This window comes from Bombina bombina, chromosome 2 (genome assembly GCF_027579735.1).
Source record: "Bombina bombina isolate aBomBom1 chromosome 2, aBomBom1.pri, whole genome shotgun sequence".
Classification (NCBI taxonomy): domain Eukaryota; kingdom Metazoa; phylum Chordata; class Amphibia; order Anura; family Bombinatoridae; genus Bombina; species Bombina bombina.
The window spans coordinates 1,118,624,140-1,118,643,709 of NC_069500.1; the positions used below are offsets into that span (position 1 = coordinate 1,118,624,140).

The 19,570-nt window shown below is 37.1% G+C and overlaps 1 protein-coding gene across 1 annotated transcript in view; it reads left to right on the forward strand.

The window, feature by feature from the left end:
* Window positions 1-19,570, forward strand: part of GRIA2 (glutamate ionotropic receptor AMPA type subunit 2) — a 380,491-nt gene that overhangs the window by 148,324 nt on the left and 212,597 nt on the right. Inside the window, exon 3 of the mRNA XM_053703773.1 lies at window positions 4,620-4,859. Within this exon, the coding sequence (XP_053559748.1) occupies window positions 4,620-4,859 (240 nt within the window). The remainder of the gene's footprint in view (window positions 1-4,619; window positions 4,860-19,570) is intronic.

A 19,570-nucleotide genomic window follows, 5' to 3' on the forward strand; every position in this document is an offset into this window, starting at 1 on the left:
TAGTAAGAGTGAATAAATCCTCTAGTGAGTCAGGTATACCAGTGCGAGAGAGTTCGTCTTTAATTCCATCTGATAGGCCTGACCGATACTGGGTTTTAAGAGAAACCTCATTCCATTCAGAATCACGTGCTGAAATCTTAAATTGAGTTATGTAGGTCTCTACACGGTTTTTCCTCTGTTTGAGAGACCTGAGAGTATTCTCTGCTGTGACTTGTTTGAAAGGGTCGTCATAAAGGACAGACATCTGATTGAGAAATGCTGTTAAAGACCCTAGAATGGAATCTTCATTCTCAAAAAAAGTGTCTGCCCAAGCCCTTGGCTCCCCCCTCAGATAGGATATGACTGTGAGCACTCTAGACCTTTCAGTAGGATAAGTGCGTGGCTTCATTTCGAATAATAACAAACATGAATTCCTAAACTCTCTGAATTTAGATCTGTCTCCAGAGAATTTCTCTGGGGGGGAGACCATGGGTTCTGGTGTTGTTTCAACAGAGGGAGGCTTAGGGGTGAGAGTCTCCCTTAAACAGGCTTTCAATGCCTGGTTCTCTACTTGCAGTTCATGGAAAGAACCAGAAAGAGCTTCCAATCTGTCTGAGAGAACCTGTACTTTATCAGATAATTGATCTTGTTCCATTTTGTATGAAAGTAGGATAAACCAGTGTACACAAACACAAAATCCTTCCTTAATCTTTTTATGGCTGGTTAATTCTGTAATGGAATGATCAATTTATGTGATACATGAATAAAGACCATAAAGTTATGGTTGTGTCATTCAAGAAACAGTAAGGAGGAATAACTGGTAGTTTCTTGAATGAATTTTATCTTTGCCAAACTCTTGTGAATAAAATGTAATCAAGGACTTAAAATTACCATTCACAAAAAAGGCAATTACTATATAAGATTTTAGGCTGTAGAATATATATAAACGGATTATCAACAATAGTCTTATATAAACCTTTAAGCAGTATTGTTCTCAGTATAGAAGTAAAGATAGTCTGACCTGAATCCTGTGTACGGCTGAGCGTTACACTTACACACACGCTGGTTAGTGCTGAGACTCTGTGAGTGAGAGCTGTTCCTGGGCTGTAGCTGATGACGTCAGCGCTGCTCACTCTAACAGCGGAGAGGCTGTAGCGCTTGTAACTCACACTGGTCTCACCGGAGGAAATGGCTTCAGGTTGCAGCAAGGCTGAAACTAGAGGTAAGGCAGCTCACAAGATCAAGATGGAAGTTAGAGCGGCTCCGGTAGTAAGGATGTAGGTGCGCTTGCAGGGATAGCTGGTAAGCTGAGATGGCAATAGCTGAGATCAGATTAGGAGAACAACAAACACCACTTCATTAGGAAAAACAGGAGGCGGTAGGTCAGTGGCTAGCATGAAACTCAATTAACCAGTAAGGTGTGGTAGTAGGAGGTGCTCTTTTATAGGGAGCACCTTAAAGGTACAGGGGAATTTATCCATGACAACCTGTAACCCTTACAATAATGTAGCTGGCCGTGGTGTAGGAGGGGGCAGATTAGGGGTGTTTAGACTCGGGTACATGTTAGGGTGTTAGGTGCAGACACTTCCCATATGAATCAATGGTATATCAGGCAGCAGCGAACATGAGCTCTCACTGCTGTCAGACTCCCATTGATTCCTATGGGATCTGCCGCCTCCAGGGCGGCGGATTGAAAACCAAGTACGCTGGGCCAGAATTGTGGCGAGCGTACCTGCTAGTTCTTTGATAACTAGCAAAAGTAGTCAGATTGTGCCGAACTTTAGTTCGGAACATCTGGAGTGACGTAACCATCGATCTGTGTCGGACTGAGTCCGGCGGATTGTATAGTTACGTCACTTGATTCTACTTTTGCCGGTCTGTAGGACTTGATAACTACAGCCAATCAGCCTCGCCACAAATACGCTGAGGAATTCCAGCGTATTTGCGGTTGACGGCTTGATAACTAGAGGCCACTGTATACATTTACAAAGTGTTTGTATAATAATTGCCATATATGAAATTGAGTTAACCTTTAAAATGTTAAAGAAAAGACCATGATAAAAATAGACTTAAACAATAGGTCAAAAGACCATATTTATTCAGGCACAAACATTGTTCTGTGATTGCGCATATTAAACTATCAATTAAGATATAACTTTATCTATAATTCTGTAGCACATAATAAAAGGATGTTCATAAAGGAAAAAAAAATTAAGCGCTCGTTTGCATTTTGTAATCCTTTGAGGAATACCAGTTTTCAACTGATTGGCTCTTTCACAAGGCGCACATTATCATGACCTGTCAGGCACAAAGGATTAATGATATTAATATCTGTTCCTTTTGTATATTGTTTAATACTAGCAGGTTTAATGTATGCCTATTAGCAAATCAGAATTAATATTGCACTGCACGTCATGCATCTCATTTTAGTTTAAATCTATGCATATTATTAAATAGAACATATATTAGAGTACATTTTAGAGAAACAACATTTGTAATTTGTTCTGAATGGTTGAAAGGTTTTTATTTCAGTGGTGTTTTGCAATATCTGCACCTTATTCTTGATTTTATATATATATGTGGGTGGGTGTGTGTACAGTATATATATATATATATATATATATATATATATATATATATATATATATATATATATATACATATTTGTGTGTCCAAAATAGCGCACTCTCACCATCAATGCAGAAACCAGGTTGCAGGCACATATAATCCAAAGTCCACAAAAGCATGCACTATTTGGAAAAAAAACATTTTTTTTACTTGTTGGATACTTGTGCACAATAAAGCACATTTGAAAAAAATCTCTTCTTTCCAGAGTGTGCATGCCCTTTGTGGACTTTGTGTGTGTGTGTATAGATATATCTTTTTTTCTGGGGGTACTGACCGGTACTGGTTCTTCCACCTCTGCCAACTCATAACATGTAGTATTTGTAATCATCATGTAAATACTATAGTTTTCACAAGAGGGGGCTGCAAAATATATCAAGCATTATAAATAATGTTGTCCTTTTGATTTTCTCAAAGTTAATGAGCAGCATATATCAATCAATAATCAATGAGTCGTAACCTTTTTTCGAGTACCGGCACCTTTTATTTTACAAAAAAAGCACTATATATCAGTGAATGAACCCTTTCACTTATAGCTAGATTATGAGTGGAGCATCATTAAACATTCACGCTTGAGCGTTAACTCCGCTAGAAGTAAACTTTCTACTCATGCACAAACCCGACATGAAAATATGAATATTTTACATTCCAATGTTCTTCACATAGAAGAATATGTTCTATTTATTCACAAATAAATATTTCTGTATGTTTTTTTGGTATAGACATTTATATAGGTATAGATATATACATAAGAATATCTATTTATAAATACTTAGAATATTTTTGCTATGTGCAGAGCATAGGAATATGAACTATTTAAAGTAAATACATAGTTAAAACCTTTATTAAAATTAATATTGCATAAATATGTTTTTACATGTTTTCATCTACTTAACTGCAAAGGGCTCCAATGCACTTATATACAGTATATGTCTATATGTGTGTACATATGTATGTATGTGTTTGTATGTGTATATATGTCTGTAAATACATATATACACATATAAATACATAAATACATCTGCACACATTATTTAGAGATGTATATGTACGTATATGTCTATGTTAAAGCCCTTTGCCTTTTTTTTTCTAGCAAACACCTGAGACCTCATATCTTTGAGGGCTTATAATTCTTTTGTACAATATTTTTTTTTAAATATTTTTTTATTAGATAGTGTTGCTATGAGTGTAAGTGTACTTTGTAATATATTTTTTTATGTGTTTTGTGACCCTTTATGTTTTGCAAAACAGTTAACCAAAGCTCTGAGGACACAGTAATCATTCTAGCGTAAATCTTTCAACCCAAAGCGTGCAAACACCAGCGATATACTCCTTATCGCTTGCATGTTACTGTTAGTGATCCACCCGTAATCTGGCCCTAAATGTGTACAGTTCTTGGCTACCCATATGTTGTTTTAAATTACAAATTAAATTTACAAATCTTGGCACAAAGGTAACTTTTACAATGTAGTGCCGCTTTGTGGATTTGTTGAACCCTTCGTTTACTCATACTACCCTCGGCAACCAACTTGTAATTTTGTAAAAAATCAATATGGTATTTATTCTTGTGAACTATGGTTACACCCATGTATTAGGGACATACAAAGTAAGATTTAATACCATTATTGACTTATATTGACTATCAATTAGCATATTTGATTCCACATTGCTTTAATAGAATTCTTGGACCACAGCAAATTATATTGTTATGCAGAAATGCAGGCTTTTATTGTCTTAGCAGTTCATTTACAAGTAATTAACCAAAGTGCAATTAGTCAGGCAGTAGTGTTTTTACTCAGAGCATTTTATGGTTTTGCTATTTCTGGAACTTTTTTTTTTCTTTTAAGACTTGCTTTGGCTTAGGTCTTTTCATTGCTTTTTTATCTGTTTTTATAGAATCATAAAATTTAATGTAGAAAGTATTCTAGATTACTTGTTATGTTAGTCTTTTATTGTAAAAAATGTTTCATGTCATCAAAACATTAACTACTTTGTGTTTTTATTTTCTTTTGCAGTCTGCTCCCAGTTTTCAAGAGGGGTCTTTGCTATTTTTGGATTTTATGACAAGAAGTCTGTAAATACTATCACATCATTTTGCGGAACTCTTCATGTGTCCTTTATAACCCCAAGCTTTCCGACAGATGGTACTCATCCATTTGTCATTCAAATGAGGCCGGACCTCAAAGGAGCACTACTTAGTTTGATTGAATACTATCAATGGGACAAATTTGCATATCTTTATGACAGTGATCGAGGTAAGGTTTATAACCTGGTTTTATGTGACTTGAGATTTCTTAGATGTCTTTGTAATGAATTCATACCAATAAGATTTAGGACCCAAAGGGCTATTTAAACAAAATTAATTGTAGGAAACAAAGGATTTTCTCAAAAAATGATTGACCTTTGTGTAAAATAAATAGCTAAACATGTTTTCGATGTCAAATCCTTGTGTCACGTGTCAGTAATTTCAGGATCAGTAACTTAAAATCATACATTATAGCAAAAAATGGCTCACAGTTCTGTAGTTTTATGTCTCGTTTTTACTTGTTAGCTTTATTAAAATATTATGTAGTTACAATTATTATTATGGTATTATAGTTGAAGTGTTGTCAGTAATACGAAATAAGAGACCAATGGCAGAGGTCTCCAGTGTGATATGATTGCCAGGTTCACTACACAGGACAAACAAACCTGGCAGGATTTGAATGTTGTGTGTATTTGTGTATATATATATATATATATATATATATATATATATATATATATATATATATATATATATATATACTGTATATATATTACATTTTTTCACAATTTATGTTGCAGTCTTATGTAAAATGGTTTAAATATTTTTTTACATCAATCTACGCTCCATATCCCATAATGACAAAGCACAAGACTGTTATTGAATCAGCACTCTAGCCATATGCCACTCATAGAAACAAATGGTATAAGTAGATTGGAGAACAGTTAAAAACATCAGCTCACAAAAATGAAATAGTTTTGAAGAGGGCGGCCGGAGCGCAGGGTATTAGAATTTCATTGCTACATTAAAAAGTAAGTTATGGCGTATCTTCATTACCATTGAAGAATTAAAGTCCATCTAAAAAATGACTTCCATTCCGAATCAGATTATACAAATTGGAAAGTTTACAATTACTTTAATCTACCATAAACTCAAGTAAGTAATAATGATTGACCAAGAAAGGCATCTTTAAAAATGCATTTTAATTTTATAAAGGTAAGACGAGTCCACGGATTCATCCTTTACTTGTGGGGAATATTATCCTTCTCTACAGGAAGTGGCAAAGAGCACCACAGCAGAGCTGTCTATATAGCTCCTCCCTTAGCTCCACCCCCAGTCATTCTCTTTGCCTACTCTAAGTACTAGGAAGGGTAAAGTGAAAGAGGTGATAAAATATTAGTTTTTAATTTCTTCAAGCAAGAGTTTGTTATTTTAAATTGTACCGGTGTGTACTATTTACTCTCAGGCAGCAGATAGAGGAAGACTGCTGTCTGGAGGATGATGATCTTAGCATTTGTAACTAAGGTCCATTGCTGTTCCCACAGAGGCTGAGGAGTACAGGAAACTTCAGTGTGAGGAACGGTTTCATGCTATGCAGGAATTAAGTATGTTCAGTCATATTTTTCTGGAGAGACTGTGTATTTCCAAAAGGCTAACATTATACCCAGGAGGGTAAGGGTAAGCAGTAATCCTAGAGCTAAAAGAAGGGCATTACTTAGCTTGCATATGGGGCCAATTTCTAATATGGTTGACACTGAAACAAATGTTTGTGAGCAAACGTTTTTTTTTTTGTTGATTGGGAGAGCTTTAATGTTTTTGTGGGCAATAAACGTTTTTGGGCAATTTTATTAGGGCGCACATGGCTTAATTTTCAGGTCTTAAAACCCACATGGCTAGTTATAACCGCTCTGGTGTGGTTCTTTAAGGCTGAGGAAACATTGAGTGAAATGGGCGGGGCCTATTTTCGCGCCTCAGATGCGCAGTTAGTTTTGTCAGTAAACAGCAAGCTCTAACTCCTGAGGGCCCTGGTGTATGTTGTGGGCCAAATCAAAGCTTTTACATCACACTTTCGATCCCTGAGGGCAGGTAGGGCCACAGTAGTGACAAGGTGCTGAGAGGGTTTTTTTTCTGGGCCTATTTTCTATCCGGTTTGGAAATTAAGGGGTTAAATGTTAAAAAAAATTGTGGCGCAATCTTAACTACCTATAATGTGTCTACATACAAAATTTTGAAAAAATTGGTGAATGTTTAGACTGTTTTGCAGAACGTGTATACTTTTTTTCTCTTAAAGGCACAGTACCGTTTTTAAAGATTGTTATTTTTTTCACTAAATAAAGTGTTTTCATGCTTGTTTGTAGTCATTACTAGCCTGTTCAACATGTCTGACATTGAGGAAAGTCAATGTTCAATATGTTTAGAAGCCATTGTGGAACCTCCACTTAGAATGTGTCCCTCATGCACTGAAAGGTCAATAAATTGTAAAGAACATATTTTAGCTACTAAAAGTATGTTGCAGTATGATTCTCAGTCAGAAGAGAATCAGGTTATGCCATCTAATTCTCCCTAAGTGTCACAATCGTTAACGCCCGCACGCAGCGACGCCAAGTACTTCTAGTGCATCTAATTCTTTCACCCTGCAAGATATGGCCGCAGTTATGAATACTACCCTCACAGAGGTTTTATCTAAGCTGCCTGGGTTGCAGGGGAAGCGCAGCAGGTCTGGTGTTAGACCAAACGCTGAGCCCTCTGACGCTTTATTAGCCAAATCCGATGTACCCTCACAATGTTCTGAGTTGGGGGTGATGGATTTGCTGGCTGAGGGAGAGATTTCTGATTCAGGAAATATGTTCCCTCAGACAGACTCAGATATGACGGCTTTTAAATTTAAACTAGAACAGCTCCGTCTTATTGCTCAGGGAGGTTTTAGTGACTGAATGATTGTGACCCTATTGTAGTTCCAGAGAAATTGTGTAAAATGGACAGATTTCTAGAGGTTCCTGTCTACACTGATGTTTTTCCGGTCCCTAAGAGCATTTCGGACATTGTTACTAAGGAGTGGGATGGACCAGGTATTCCGTTCGCTCCCCCTCCTTCTTTTAAGAAAATGTTTCCCATATCAGACACCATGCGGGACTTGTGGCAGACGGTCCCTAAGGTGGAGGGAGCTATTTCTACCCTGGCTATGCGTACAACTATACCTATTGAGGACAGTTGTGCTTTCAAAGATCCTATGAGTAAAACATTAGAGGGTCTCCTGAAGAAAATATTTGTTCATCAAGGTTTTCTTCTCCAACCTATAGCGTGCATTGTTCCTGTAACTACTGCAGCGTCCTTTTGGTTCGAGGCTCTGGAGGAGGCTCTTCAGGTTGAGACCCCATTAGATGATATTCTGAATAGAATTAGGGCACTCAAGCTAGCTAATTCTTTCATTACAGATGCCGCTTTTCAACTGGCTAAATTAGCAGCGAAGAATTCAGGTTTTGCCATTTTAGCGCATAGAGCGTTATGGCTTAAGTCCTGGACTGCTGAAGTGTCATCAAAAGCTAAGCTTTTAGCCATCCCTTTCAAGGGTAAGACCCTATTCGGGCCTGAACTGAAAGAGATAATTTCAGACATTACTGGAGGGAAAGGACATGCCCTTCCTCAGGATAAGACAAATAAGATGAGGACCAAACAAAATAATTTTCATTCCTTTCGAAACTTCAAAGGTGGTCCCTCTTCCTCTTCCCCTGCCGCAAAGCAAGAGGGGAATCTGGCTCAATCCAAGTCAGTCTGGAGACCTAACCAGACTTGGAACAAGGGTAAACAAGCCAAGACAGCATGAAGGGGTAGACCGGATCTGGAACCGGATCTAGTAGGGGGCAGACTTTCTCTCTTCACTCAGTCTTGGGTGAGAGACGTTCAGGATTCCTAGGCTTTAGAAATAGTAACCTAGGGGTATCTTCTAGATTTCAAAGATTCTCCCCCAAGGGTGAGATCCATATTTCTCAATTGTCTGTAAACCAGACAAAAAGAGAGGCGTTCTTACGATGTGTAGAAGACCTATATTCCACGGGAGTGATCTGCCCAGTTCCGGAAACAGAACAGGGGCAAGGGATCTACTCCAATCTGTTTGTGGTTCCCAAAAAAGAGGGAACTTTCAGACCAATTTTGGATCTCAAGATCCTAAACAAGTTCCTTCAAGATGGAGACCATTCGGACTATTTTGCCAATGATCCAGGAGGGTCAATATATGACCACCATGGACTTAAAGGATGTGTATCTACACATTCCTATCCACAAAGATCATCACCAGTTCCTCAGTTTCACCTTTCTGGACAAGCATTACCAGTTTGTGGCTCTTCCCTTCGGGTTGGCCACGGCTCCCAGAATTTTCACTAAGGTGATAGGGTCCCTTCTGGCGGTTCTAAGGCTGCGGGGCATAGCTGTGGCACCTTATCTGGACGATATCTTAATCCAGGCGTCAACTTAACAACTAGCCAAGTCTCACACAGACATCATGTTGGCTTTTCTAAGATCTCACGGGTGGAAGTTCACTTATCCCTCTCACAAGAGTTCTATTCCTGGGAACTCTGATAAATTCGGTGGACCTGAAACTTTTTCTGACAGAGGTCAGGAAATCAAAGATTTTATCCATCTGCCGAGCTCTTCATTCCATTCCTCGGCCGTCAGTGGCTCAGTGTATGGAGGTAATCGGTTTAATGGTAGCGGCAATGGACATAGTTCCATTTGCTCGCTTGCATCTCAGACCACTGCAACTTTTCATGCTCAAACAGTGGAATGGGAATTATGCAGATTTATCTCCTCAGATAAATCTGGACCAAGAGACCAGAAACTCTCTTCTTTGGTGGTTGTCACAGGATCATCTGTCCAAGGGAATGTGTTTCCGCAGGCCAGCGTGGGTCATAGTGATGATGGACGCCAGCCTATTGGGCTGGGGTGCAGTCTGGAATTCCCTGAAAGCACAGGATTTGTGGACTCAGGAGGAGACTCTCCTCCCAATCAATATTCTAGAACTGAGAGCGATATTGAACACGCTTCAGGCGTGGCCTCAGCTGGCGCTGGCCAGATTCATAAGATTTCAGTCGGACAATATCACGATTGTAGTATATATCAATCATCAGGGGGGAACAAAGAGTTCTCTAGTGATGATAGAGGTTACCAAAATAATTAGATGGGCAGAGACTCACTCTTGCCATCTATCAGCAATCTATATCCCAGGAGTGGAGAACTGGGAAGCAGATTTTCTAAGTCATCAGACTTTTCATCCGGGGGAGCGGGAACTCCATCCGGAGGTGTTTGCACAATTGATTCGGCAATGGGGTACACCAGAATTGGATCTGATGGTGTCTTGCCAAACTTCCTTGTTACTGGTCCAGGTCAAGGGATCCACACGCAGTACTGATAGATGCTCTAGCAGTACCCTGGTCATTCAACCTGGCTTATGTGTTTCCACCATTTCCTCTCCTTCCTCGTTTGATTGCCAGAATCAAACAGGAGAGAGCTTTGGTGATTTTGATAGCACCTGCATGGCCACGCAGGACTTGGTATGCAGACCTGGTGGACATGTCATCTCTTCCACCATGGTCTCTGCCACTGAGACAGGACCTTCGGATTCAAGTTCCATTCCAGCATCCAAATCTAGTTTCTCTGTGGCTGACTGCTTGGAGATTGAACGCTTGATCTTATCCAAGCGGGGTTTCTTGGAGTCAGTCATAGATACCTTGATTCAGGCTCGAAAGCCTGTCACCCGGAAAATTTATCATAAGATATGGCGTAAATATCTTTATTGGTGCAAATCCAAAGGCTACTCATGGAGTAAGATCAGGATTCCTAGGATTTTGTCCTTTCTCCAAGAAGGATTGGAGAAGGGGTTATCAGCTAGTTCCTTAAAGGGACAGATATCTGCTTTATCAATTCTACTGCACAAACTTCTGGCAGATGTTCCAGACGTTAAGTCGTTCTGTCAGGCTTTAGTTAGACTCAAGCCTGTGTTTAAACCTGTTGCTCCGCCATGGAGTTTGAATTTAGTTCTTAAGGTTCTTCAAGGGGTTCCGTTTGAACCTATGCATTCCAAAGATATTAAGCTTCTATCTTGGAAAGTTCTGTTTTTAGTTACTATCTCTTTGGCTCAAAGAGTTTCTGAACTATCTGCATTGCAATGCGACTCGCCTTATCTTGTCTTCCATGCTGATAAGGTGGTTTTGCGTACCAAACCTGGATTACTTCCTAAGGTTCTTACTAATAAGAATATTAATCAGGAAATTGTTGTTCCTTCTCTGTGTCCTTATCCTTCCTCTAAGAAGGAGCGTCTGTTGCACAACTTGGACGTGGTTCATGCTTTAAAGTTTTACTTGCAAGCAACCAAAGATTTTCGTCAAACATCTTCTTTGTTGTCTATTCTGGAAATCGTAGAGGTCAAAAAGCTAAGGCTACCTCTCTTGCCTTTTGGCTAAAAAGCATCATCCGTTTGGCATACGAGACTGCTGGACATCAGCCTCCTGAAAGAATTACAGCTCACTCTACTAGAGCAGTGGCTTCCACATGGGCTTTTAAAAATTATGCTTCTGTTGAACAGATTTGTAAGGCTGCGACTTGGTCTTCGCTTCATACCTTTTCCAATTTTTTCAAATTTGATACCTTTGCTTCTTCGGAGGCTGTTTTTGGGAGAAAAGTTCTTCAAGCAGTGGTGCCTTCTGTTTAACCATCTGTCTTGTCCCTCCCATTCATCCGTGCCCTGTAGCTTTGGTATTGTATCCCACAAGTAAAGGATGAATCCGTGGACTTGTCTTACCTTTATAGAAGAAAATTAAATTTATGCTTACCTGATAAATTGATTTCTTCTATGGTAAGACAAGTCCACGGCCCGTCCTGCCATTTTAAGACAGATTATATTTTTTTTACTTACATTTCAGTCACCTCTGCACCTTGTAGTTTCTCCTTTTCGTTCCTGTACCTTCGGTCGAATGACTGGGGGGTGGAGCTAAGGGAGGAGCTATATAGACAGCTCTGCTGTTGTGCTCTTTGCCACTTCCTGTAGGGAAGGTTAATATCCCCCACAAGTAAAGGATGAATCCGTGGACTCGTCTTACCATAGAAGAAATCAATTGATCAGGTAAGCATAAATTTAGTTTTTTCACTTATAACTGATAAATACAGTTATTGCTTCACTTGGTCTATTGTAACTAATAGATCATTATGGAATATACCAGGCCACAGATGTCTTAAGTCGAAACAGGCTGTAAAGATTCGTAGTTAAAACGTGAAGAAAGAGTAACACAAATATGTTGTAGCCATTTACCTCAAAGTCACAAGATAAATGAGTAATATTGCAGACTGCATAATTACCCAGTAAAGCAACAATGTACTGTAAAAGAAGTTTCCTCTTAATCTGTTCCCAATTGTTATACTATCTGCAAAGTATTAAATGTATGTAAAATGGTTCCTTTAGGTTTGTTTTTGTATAATAAATAACTGTTTTTATTTATTAAAACCATCACCCATTGTCCTTAAGGGCATGCACATTTCAATTGGCTGAGCCTGCAAGAAGAGTAAATCTGCTCATGTGGTCTTTCTCTCTGTGCATCAAGGGTTTAATGAGCAACACCAGCTATTTCAAATAAAAAAAAGCTCCCTCACCTCTACTGGGATAATGTGATATTCATATTTTCAGTATAAGTGGTTATTTTAGCCGACAAAATAAAGGTAAAGCTGCTGTGTGCAAACAGTTTGTATACACGTCTATATGTGAGTATATACCGTATGTGTATACATGTGTTTATATGTGTAAATATGTAGGTGCACACATACATACATATAAACATTTATAAACACATATACACCCATGTATACATATATATATACACTTTTGAGCCCTCCAAAGTCAAATACCTTTAAACATGCATTATAATTTTTATTTATTTTTAACATGTTTTAATGTGTTATGAATAGAAATACTTTGAATTCCTGTCACCTAGGTTACGAGTTTTGCGTTAACAGGGGTGCGGTGCTAACGAGCAGTTTTCCCTCACCTCTCACTTGCAGACAACGATGGTATTACAGGTTTTTACAAACACAGCGTTAATCGCAAAAAAGTGAGTGAAGAGCAAAATTTAGCTCCACATCTCACCTCAATACCAGCGCTGCTTACGGTAGCGGTGAGCTGGCTAAACGTGCTTGTGCATGATTTCGCCATAGGAATCAATGGGGGAGAGCCAACTGAAAAAAACACCTGCAAAAAAGCAGCGTAAAGCTCCTAACGCAGCCCCATTGATTGCTATGGGGAAATACATTTATGTCTACACCTAACACCCTAACATGAACCCCGAGTCTAAACACCCCTACTCTTACACTCATTAACCCCTAATCTGCCGCCCCCGACATCGCCAACACCTACATTATAATATTAACCCCTAATCTGCCGCTCCGGACACAGCCGCCACCTACATTATATTTATGAACTGGATTATGGAATTCTTAATGGTGCGCAAATTGCCCCTTGCACTATCACCTATCTGCTCCCAAAGACAGATATATAATGGAAAGATACAAGAAATATATAAAATATAAAATATATATATTGGTGAGAGTGCGCTAGCAGCAGCAGGGGATGTGTCACTGGTATAGGCAAATATATAAAATCAATAAAGCAAATAAGTGATAAAATACAAACACATTTATATCAATAAACACATAGGTAAAATCCTGAATTGGTTCGATTGTGCTAAACAGCAGCAGGGAATGTGTCACTGATATAGGCAAATGTTGTTTGAATATATTATGAAATCAATGAAGCAAATGTGTTATATCAGTCAATAGGATTGAAGTTCAATCCTATTGACTGATCCAATCAGCCAATAAGATTGAGATGGCATTCTATTGGCTGATTGGATCAGCCAATAGAATGCAAGCTCAATCCTATTGGCTGATTGCATCAGCCAATAGGATTTTTTTTACCTTAATTCCGATTGGCTGATAGAGTTCTATCAGCCAATCGGAATTGAAGGGACGCCATCTTGAATGATGTCATTTAAAGGAACCTTCATTCTTCAGTCGGCCGTCGTTTGAAGAGGATGCTTCATGTCGGATGTCTTGAAGATGGAGCCGCTCCGCGCCAGATGGATGAAGATAGAAGATGCCGTCTGGATGAAGACTTCTGCCCATCTGGAGGACCTCTTCTGCCCGGCTTGGATTAAGACTTCTGCCCGTCTGAAGGACCACCCGATTGTAGTAATTTTATTTATATTTAAATTATATTTAAGTTAGGGCGGGTTAGGGTTAGACATAGGTTTAGGGGTTAATACATTTATTATAGTGGCGGCAACGTTGGGGACGGCAGATTAGGGGTTAATAAATGTAGGTAGGTGGCGGTGATGTTAGGGCAGGCAGATTAGGGGTTAATAATATTTAACTAGTGTTTGTGATGCGGGAGTGCGGCGGTTTAGGGGTTAATATATTTATTATAGTGGTGGCGACAGGAGAGGGTGTACCGCTCACTTTTGGTTAGACTCGTAATACCGGTGCTATGCAAGTCCCATTGAAAATATAGGATACGCAATTGACGTAAGTGGATTTGCGGTATTTCTGATTCTGACCAAAAAGTGAGCGGTGAGCCTGTCATTTCAAGACTCGTAATACCAGTAAGCGTTAAAAAGCAGCCATTGACTGGATTACCGAAAAAGAATATGTCACTTACTATCAATGTGAATCTAGTATTATTGCTCAATTTGATCTATATTACATTGCCCAATCTGGAAACTGCCCTGTAATGTTGAAAATTTAATACTATTTAATAATATTATAAGGGCATGGCAAAAATATTGCTTTGAAATTTAGGTTAACACATACGCAACAGAATTCTTAACAATTCAGGGGAATTCTGAATTCCAACCCGGGTATGACACCCAAGTTTTCCAGGGTTGGCGGGAAAGGGGTCTAAAATATGTTAAACAGCTATTATTGCCATGTGGTACAACAGACTCATTTAATTCTATTGTTTGTAAATATGGAATACAGAACAAAGACTTTTTCGCCTATTTGCAGATCCGACATTATTTAACGGACATTCAAAAAGAACTTAAATCTAGCTGGACCAACGGTCCATTAGCAGCAGGGATAAAAATATATCAAGCAGGAAGATTTTTAATCTTCACCTTTTATAACATCTTACATATAGCAAATTTAGACAAATTAAATATATACAGCTGATATGGTCAAGATACTTTCCGGAGATAGATATAACAGTTATACAGGAAAGCCTTAAAGTAATCAATGATACTTGGCTTCCCACATCATGGCGTGAATCACACTTAAAAATATTATATAATGTCTATATTACCCCTGGCAAAATACCTGTTTGGTATAAAAAAGTACATCTGTGCACAAGATGCAGTAAAGAGAGTGCAGATATATTGCACTGTCTTTGGCTATGCCCTAAGATTATACAATTCTGGAGTAAGGTATGTTACTGCATCAAGCAGGTAGTAGATGCTAGAATAAATATAGGCTCTCAAGATGTTGTGTTCTTAGTTAGATATGATGTGGGATTTAAGAACTATAAACTCATCAATACATTACTGATATTAGCACGCAACATCATATTGAAAACTTGGAAGGCGGCACATGCGCCAAAATTTACAGAATTTAAGAAAGCAATCATAATGCAAATAACAATGGAACAGTATAACATACAAAATGTAAATACTGAGCAGGTGCAGTTATTCTTTATCAAATGGGAAGGAGTAATTAAATCCTTCCCGAATAACATTCAAATTCAACTGGTCAACCCATTGAGTAGTTCTATTTTTGTTCTTCTAAACATCTTTGCAGGCCGCTTCTCTAAAGAGTGGTCAAGTGGTACTGATAATGTTGCGGGGGGAGTGGGAGGGGTTTTTCCTTGATTGTACTGTTTTTTTTTGTTTGTTTTTTGCGCATGGTTTGTCTGGCTTTCTTATGTATTTTGACTGTTTGGCTGGTATGTGTATGGTGATAGTGTGAGGTGTGAGTGTAGTGATATAGCCATAGGTTCCAGAATACATTACAGCATAGGCAATAGGGTAGGTCATCGGAAGGCCTCCCAATCTCCCTATAGGGGAGAACATTGTTTATTCCCTTGTTTAGGTATGTTACATTTCCTTTTTTGCTCTTCTTTCTTTTTCTGATTTTCAAACCCTTTACATGATTAATACATATTAAATTGCACTCTGAGCAAGAATGTTAGCTAATATGAGCTATGGATCTGGTTTGCTATATATGATCCAATTAATATATGATTTGGTCTTAATATATGAATATAGATGTAACACTTAGTTATTATGATTGATTTTTATATTAGGAACGACTAATGCATTATAATGTTACAAGTATTTTGCCTAAACTGTTTATGTATATGAAAACGAATAAAAATGAAATTTAAAAAAAAAAAAAGCAGCGTTAGGACCTCTCAACGGTGCTTTTTAACCCTAACGCACAACTTGTAAGCTAGCTGTTTGTTCTTTACGTTTTTAAATAGATATTTCTATATATTTATCTGTATATGCAATATATATATATATATATATATATATATATATATATATATATATATATATATACTGTATTTATATATATATATATATATATATTTATATATCATCTATATATCCACCTATCATCTATCTATCTCTCTAGTCATATAGATATATAGGTATAGATATTAAACATGTGCAGCCAAGAGATTTTTGTTTCAGACACATTTTCTGTTCCGAATATTCAGGGAACTAAATTCCCCTGAATATTCATTGGCGGCACTATTTGGTATTTGTTTCTTTAAAATGAAACAAATACTGAATTTTAGTTAAACATTTACATTTATTTTTGTTAAAACTAATGTAAATGTTTAAAAGCTACAGGTGAAAACTTAATAATGTGCTCTGGAGAACACGCTAAGGTAACTATTAACCCCTTAAAAAATTCAAGGAAACATTTGAATACTGATATATTTTCATTATTTCTTTAATTTTCCTAGGTGAATTCATTCAGATATTCGTTTGGTTAAAACAAAATGAATATCTGATTTTCGTGGCGAATGTGCATTTGTACATAAACAATTGCACATCTCTAATAGATATATGCTTTATAAAAAATAATCATATATATAGAAATATCTGTTTAAAAGTAAAAAGAACACTTTATTCTATGTGAAGAACATAAGAATGTAAAGTATTCCTATTTCATTACAAACCTTTGGCTTTAGCGCAATTGGTGTAACGTAATGTCGGGTTAGCGCATGAGCGATAACTAATAGTTTTTTTTGTACTGCGCCCCATAGAAATCTATAGGGGAAGGAATAAAATGTTATATGCAGCTGAAAAATGCCTAGTTATCCATATACATACTTGGATTTGTGCTGCTGTAAAAGACCATTCATACTATGAAGAGAGTAAGATGTTACATGGAAAGAAGATACTGTATCCTACGTCAATACCATCTCTGACATGGTAAATCAACAAGAGGAACAAAGATAGACCTAGGACCATCGACCCCAAAATCTCTGTTGGTATCCTTGGTAAGCTAAGCATATTTTGAAAACCATAAATCCTCCATATGAAAGCGTCACTAGCCAACATGAAGCACTGGGCATAAGCTTCTATCAAATACACATAAATCCTACCATAATGAATTGTGAGGCTCGTCTGGTCCGCGTTGTGGGGAGAACTTAGTCAACTTCAGCTCATTGCTTTCCACAATCTCAACCCACTGCCAGAGGCAGCTGCCAGCCATTGACAGCATTCCCAGACTGTAGGTAATAACCTCTGTGTCTGCAATGTCTGCGTGGGGTTGTGACGTCAAGATGGGGGAGGTCATGGTAAATATCCACAGGGTGTAAAAGAAGCAAGCACAGATTGGTAAATTAAATGTCAAATAAGTGAAAACTGCTTGCTTGAATTAAAATCATCATGCTTTTTTTTAAACTACAATTAAAATTACAGGGGTTCACAGCAAAGTTGAAATAAACAGTACCAACGTGTAGCTCTGAGTGAGGCTTACAAGTTTTGGTGGTCTGCTATAGTCAAAGCCCATACAAACTTAACCTTCAAGGCTCTATTTAAATGAGTTGCAAACTTCCTATTGGTTAAAACAATACAAAGGCACCGAACATTTTTCAAAACATCTGCACAAAGCACTTGAAATTATCACAACGTAATGGCTAGATTACAAGTCTTGCGGTATTAAGCTAGTTGGGCTGCGTTCATATTAAAAGTTAAAAAAAAAATGTTTTTTGCACTAGCGATAACCTGAAAAGTGCAAAAATCCTAACAAGTTTTCACGTGCATTTATTCCCCCATAGAAATCAATGGAGGAAAAAAAAGTAGAAAAAAACCTTAACACCTGAGATCGCACAAATACCATTGCATTTTTTCATTCCCCATAAAAGTCAATGGAGAGAAAAAAAATATGAAAAAAAAAAACAATCGCGCAAACAACATAGCATTCTCGCATTAGCAATACAGTACATAGTTAAAATCTTTATTAATCATGAATATTGCATAAATATGTTTTTACATCTTTTCATCTACTTAATGGAAAAGGGCTGTAATACACTTTATATATATATATATATATATATATATATATAAATATATATATATATATATTTACATGTATATATATATATATATTTACAAATATGTTTATGTTTTTATATGTGTATATATGTCTGTTATGTACACAATCATATATAGATATATCTTTATAAATACAAATACATCTTTAGCAATGTATCTGTATGTATCTCATATCTTTGATCCCTTATAACGTTTGTATGCAATATTTTTTTAAAAAAATACATTATTAGAAAGTGTTTTTATGAGTGTAACTGTACTTTGTAATATATTTTTGAAGTGTTTTTTTCCACTTTTTTGTTTGGGAAAACAGTTAATCACAGTTCTGAGATTGCGGTAAGGATTGAAGCATGCATGGCGATTGCGCTATTCGCTCAACTTATAATATCAGTGCAATTAAAATGGCTTATGAAAACACAATATCGCTAGCACAAAACTGTTTGTGCCTCACAATCCAGCCCTATATGTGAATGTCTATAAAATATTAATACAAAAAGTTATTTGAGACTTGAATACAAAAATATATAATTAGGGATATATATATATATATATATATATATATATATATATATATATATATATATATATATATACAGGTATATATATATATATATATATATATATGTATAAAATCATAATGTAACGGTTCACACCACGCTTAGTATATGCTTATGCGGATCATGGAGTTCAGTATTATCAATTACACAAGTTCTCATAAATAACACTGTGTTTACAAACCAAAATTGGTATAACCCCATACAGTGTTAAACAATTCAAGGAATGATTCTAGCATCACTATCAGATAATTGAATTAACTTGTTGTGAATACACAAAGAGGAGCTGCAATTATTCCCAATAATTTATCAGATCCTAACAAGAATTTAAACTTTTGGAATTCTAGATCTTAGCCTGAATATCCAGAGCATTTCTCATTTAGCTAACAATTGATCACGGTCTGCACCCCTTTTGGGCATCACAAGTTTTTCTAGGGCACACCTATTAAATGTATCCAAACTGCCATTTTGTTGCCTAGCAAAATGCTGTACTAAAGGGGTGAAGAACTTGCCAATGCTGATTGTAGAAAAAGGTTCTCTTATATGGGACTGTACATCATGGGTTGTTAAACCTACATACTGAACGTCAGATTTCTTACAAATATTAAAATAAATGACGTATGTGTGTATGCACAGTTTGGCACAAGACTTTATGGGAAACTCCTCATTTGTCACTGTAGATCTAATAGATCTGATGATTTGGACATAATCACAAGGTTTACATCTAGTATGCCCACACATGAACATTCCCATGTGTATCAACCATGAACTTGTGGATCTTTAAG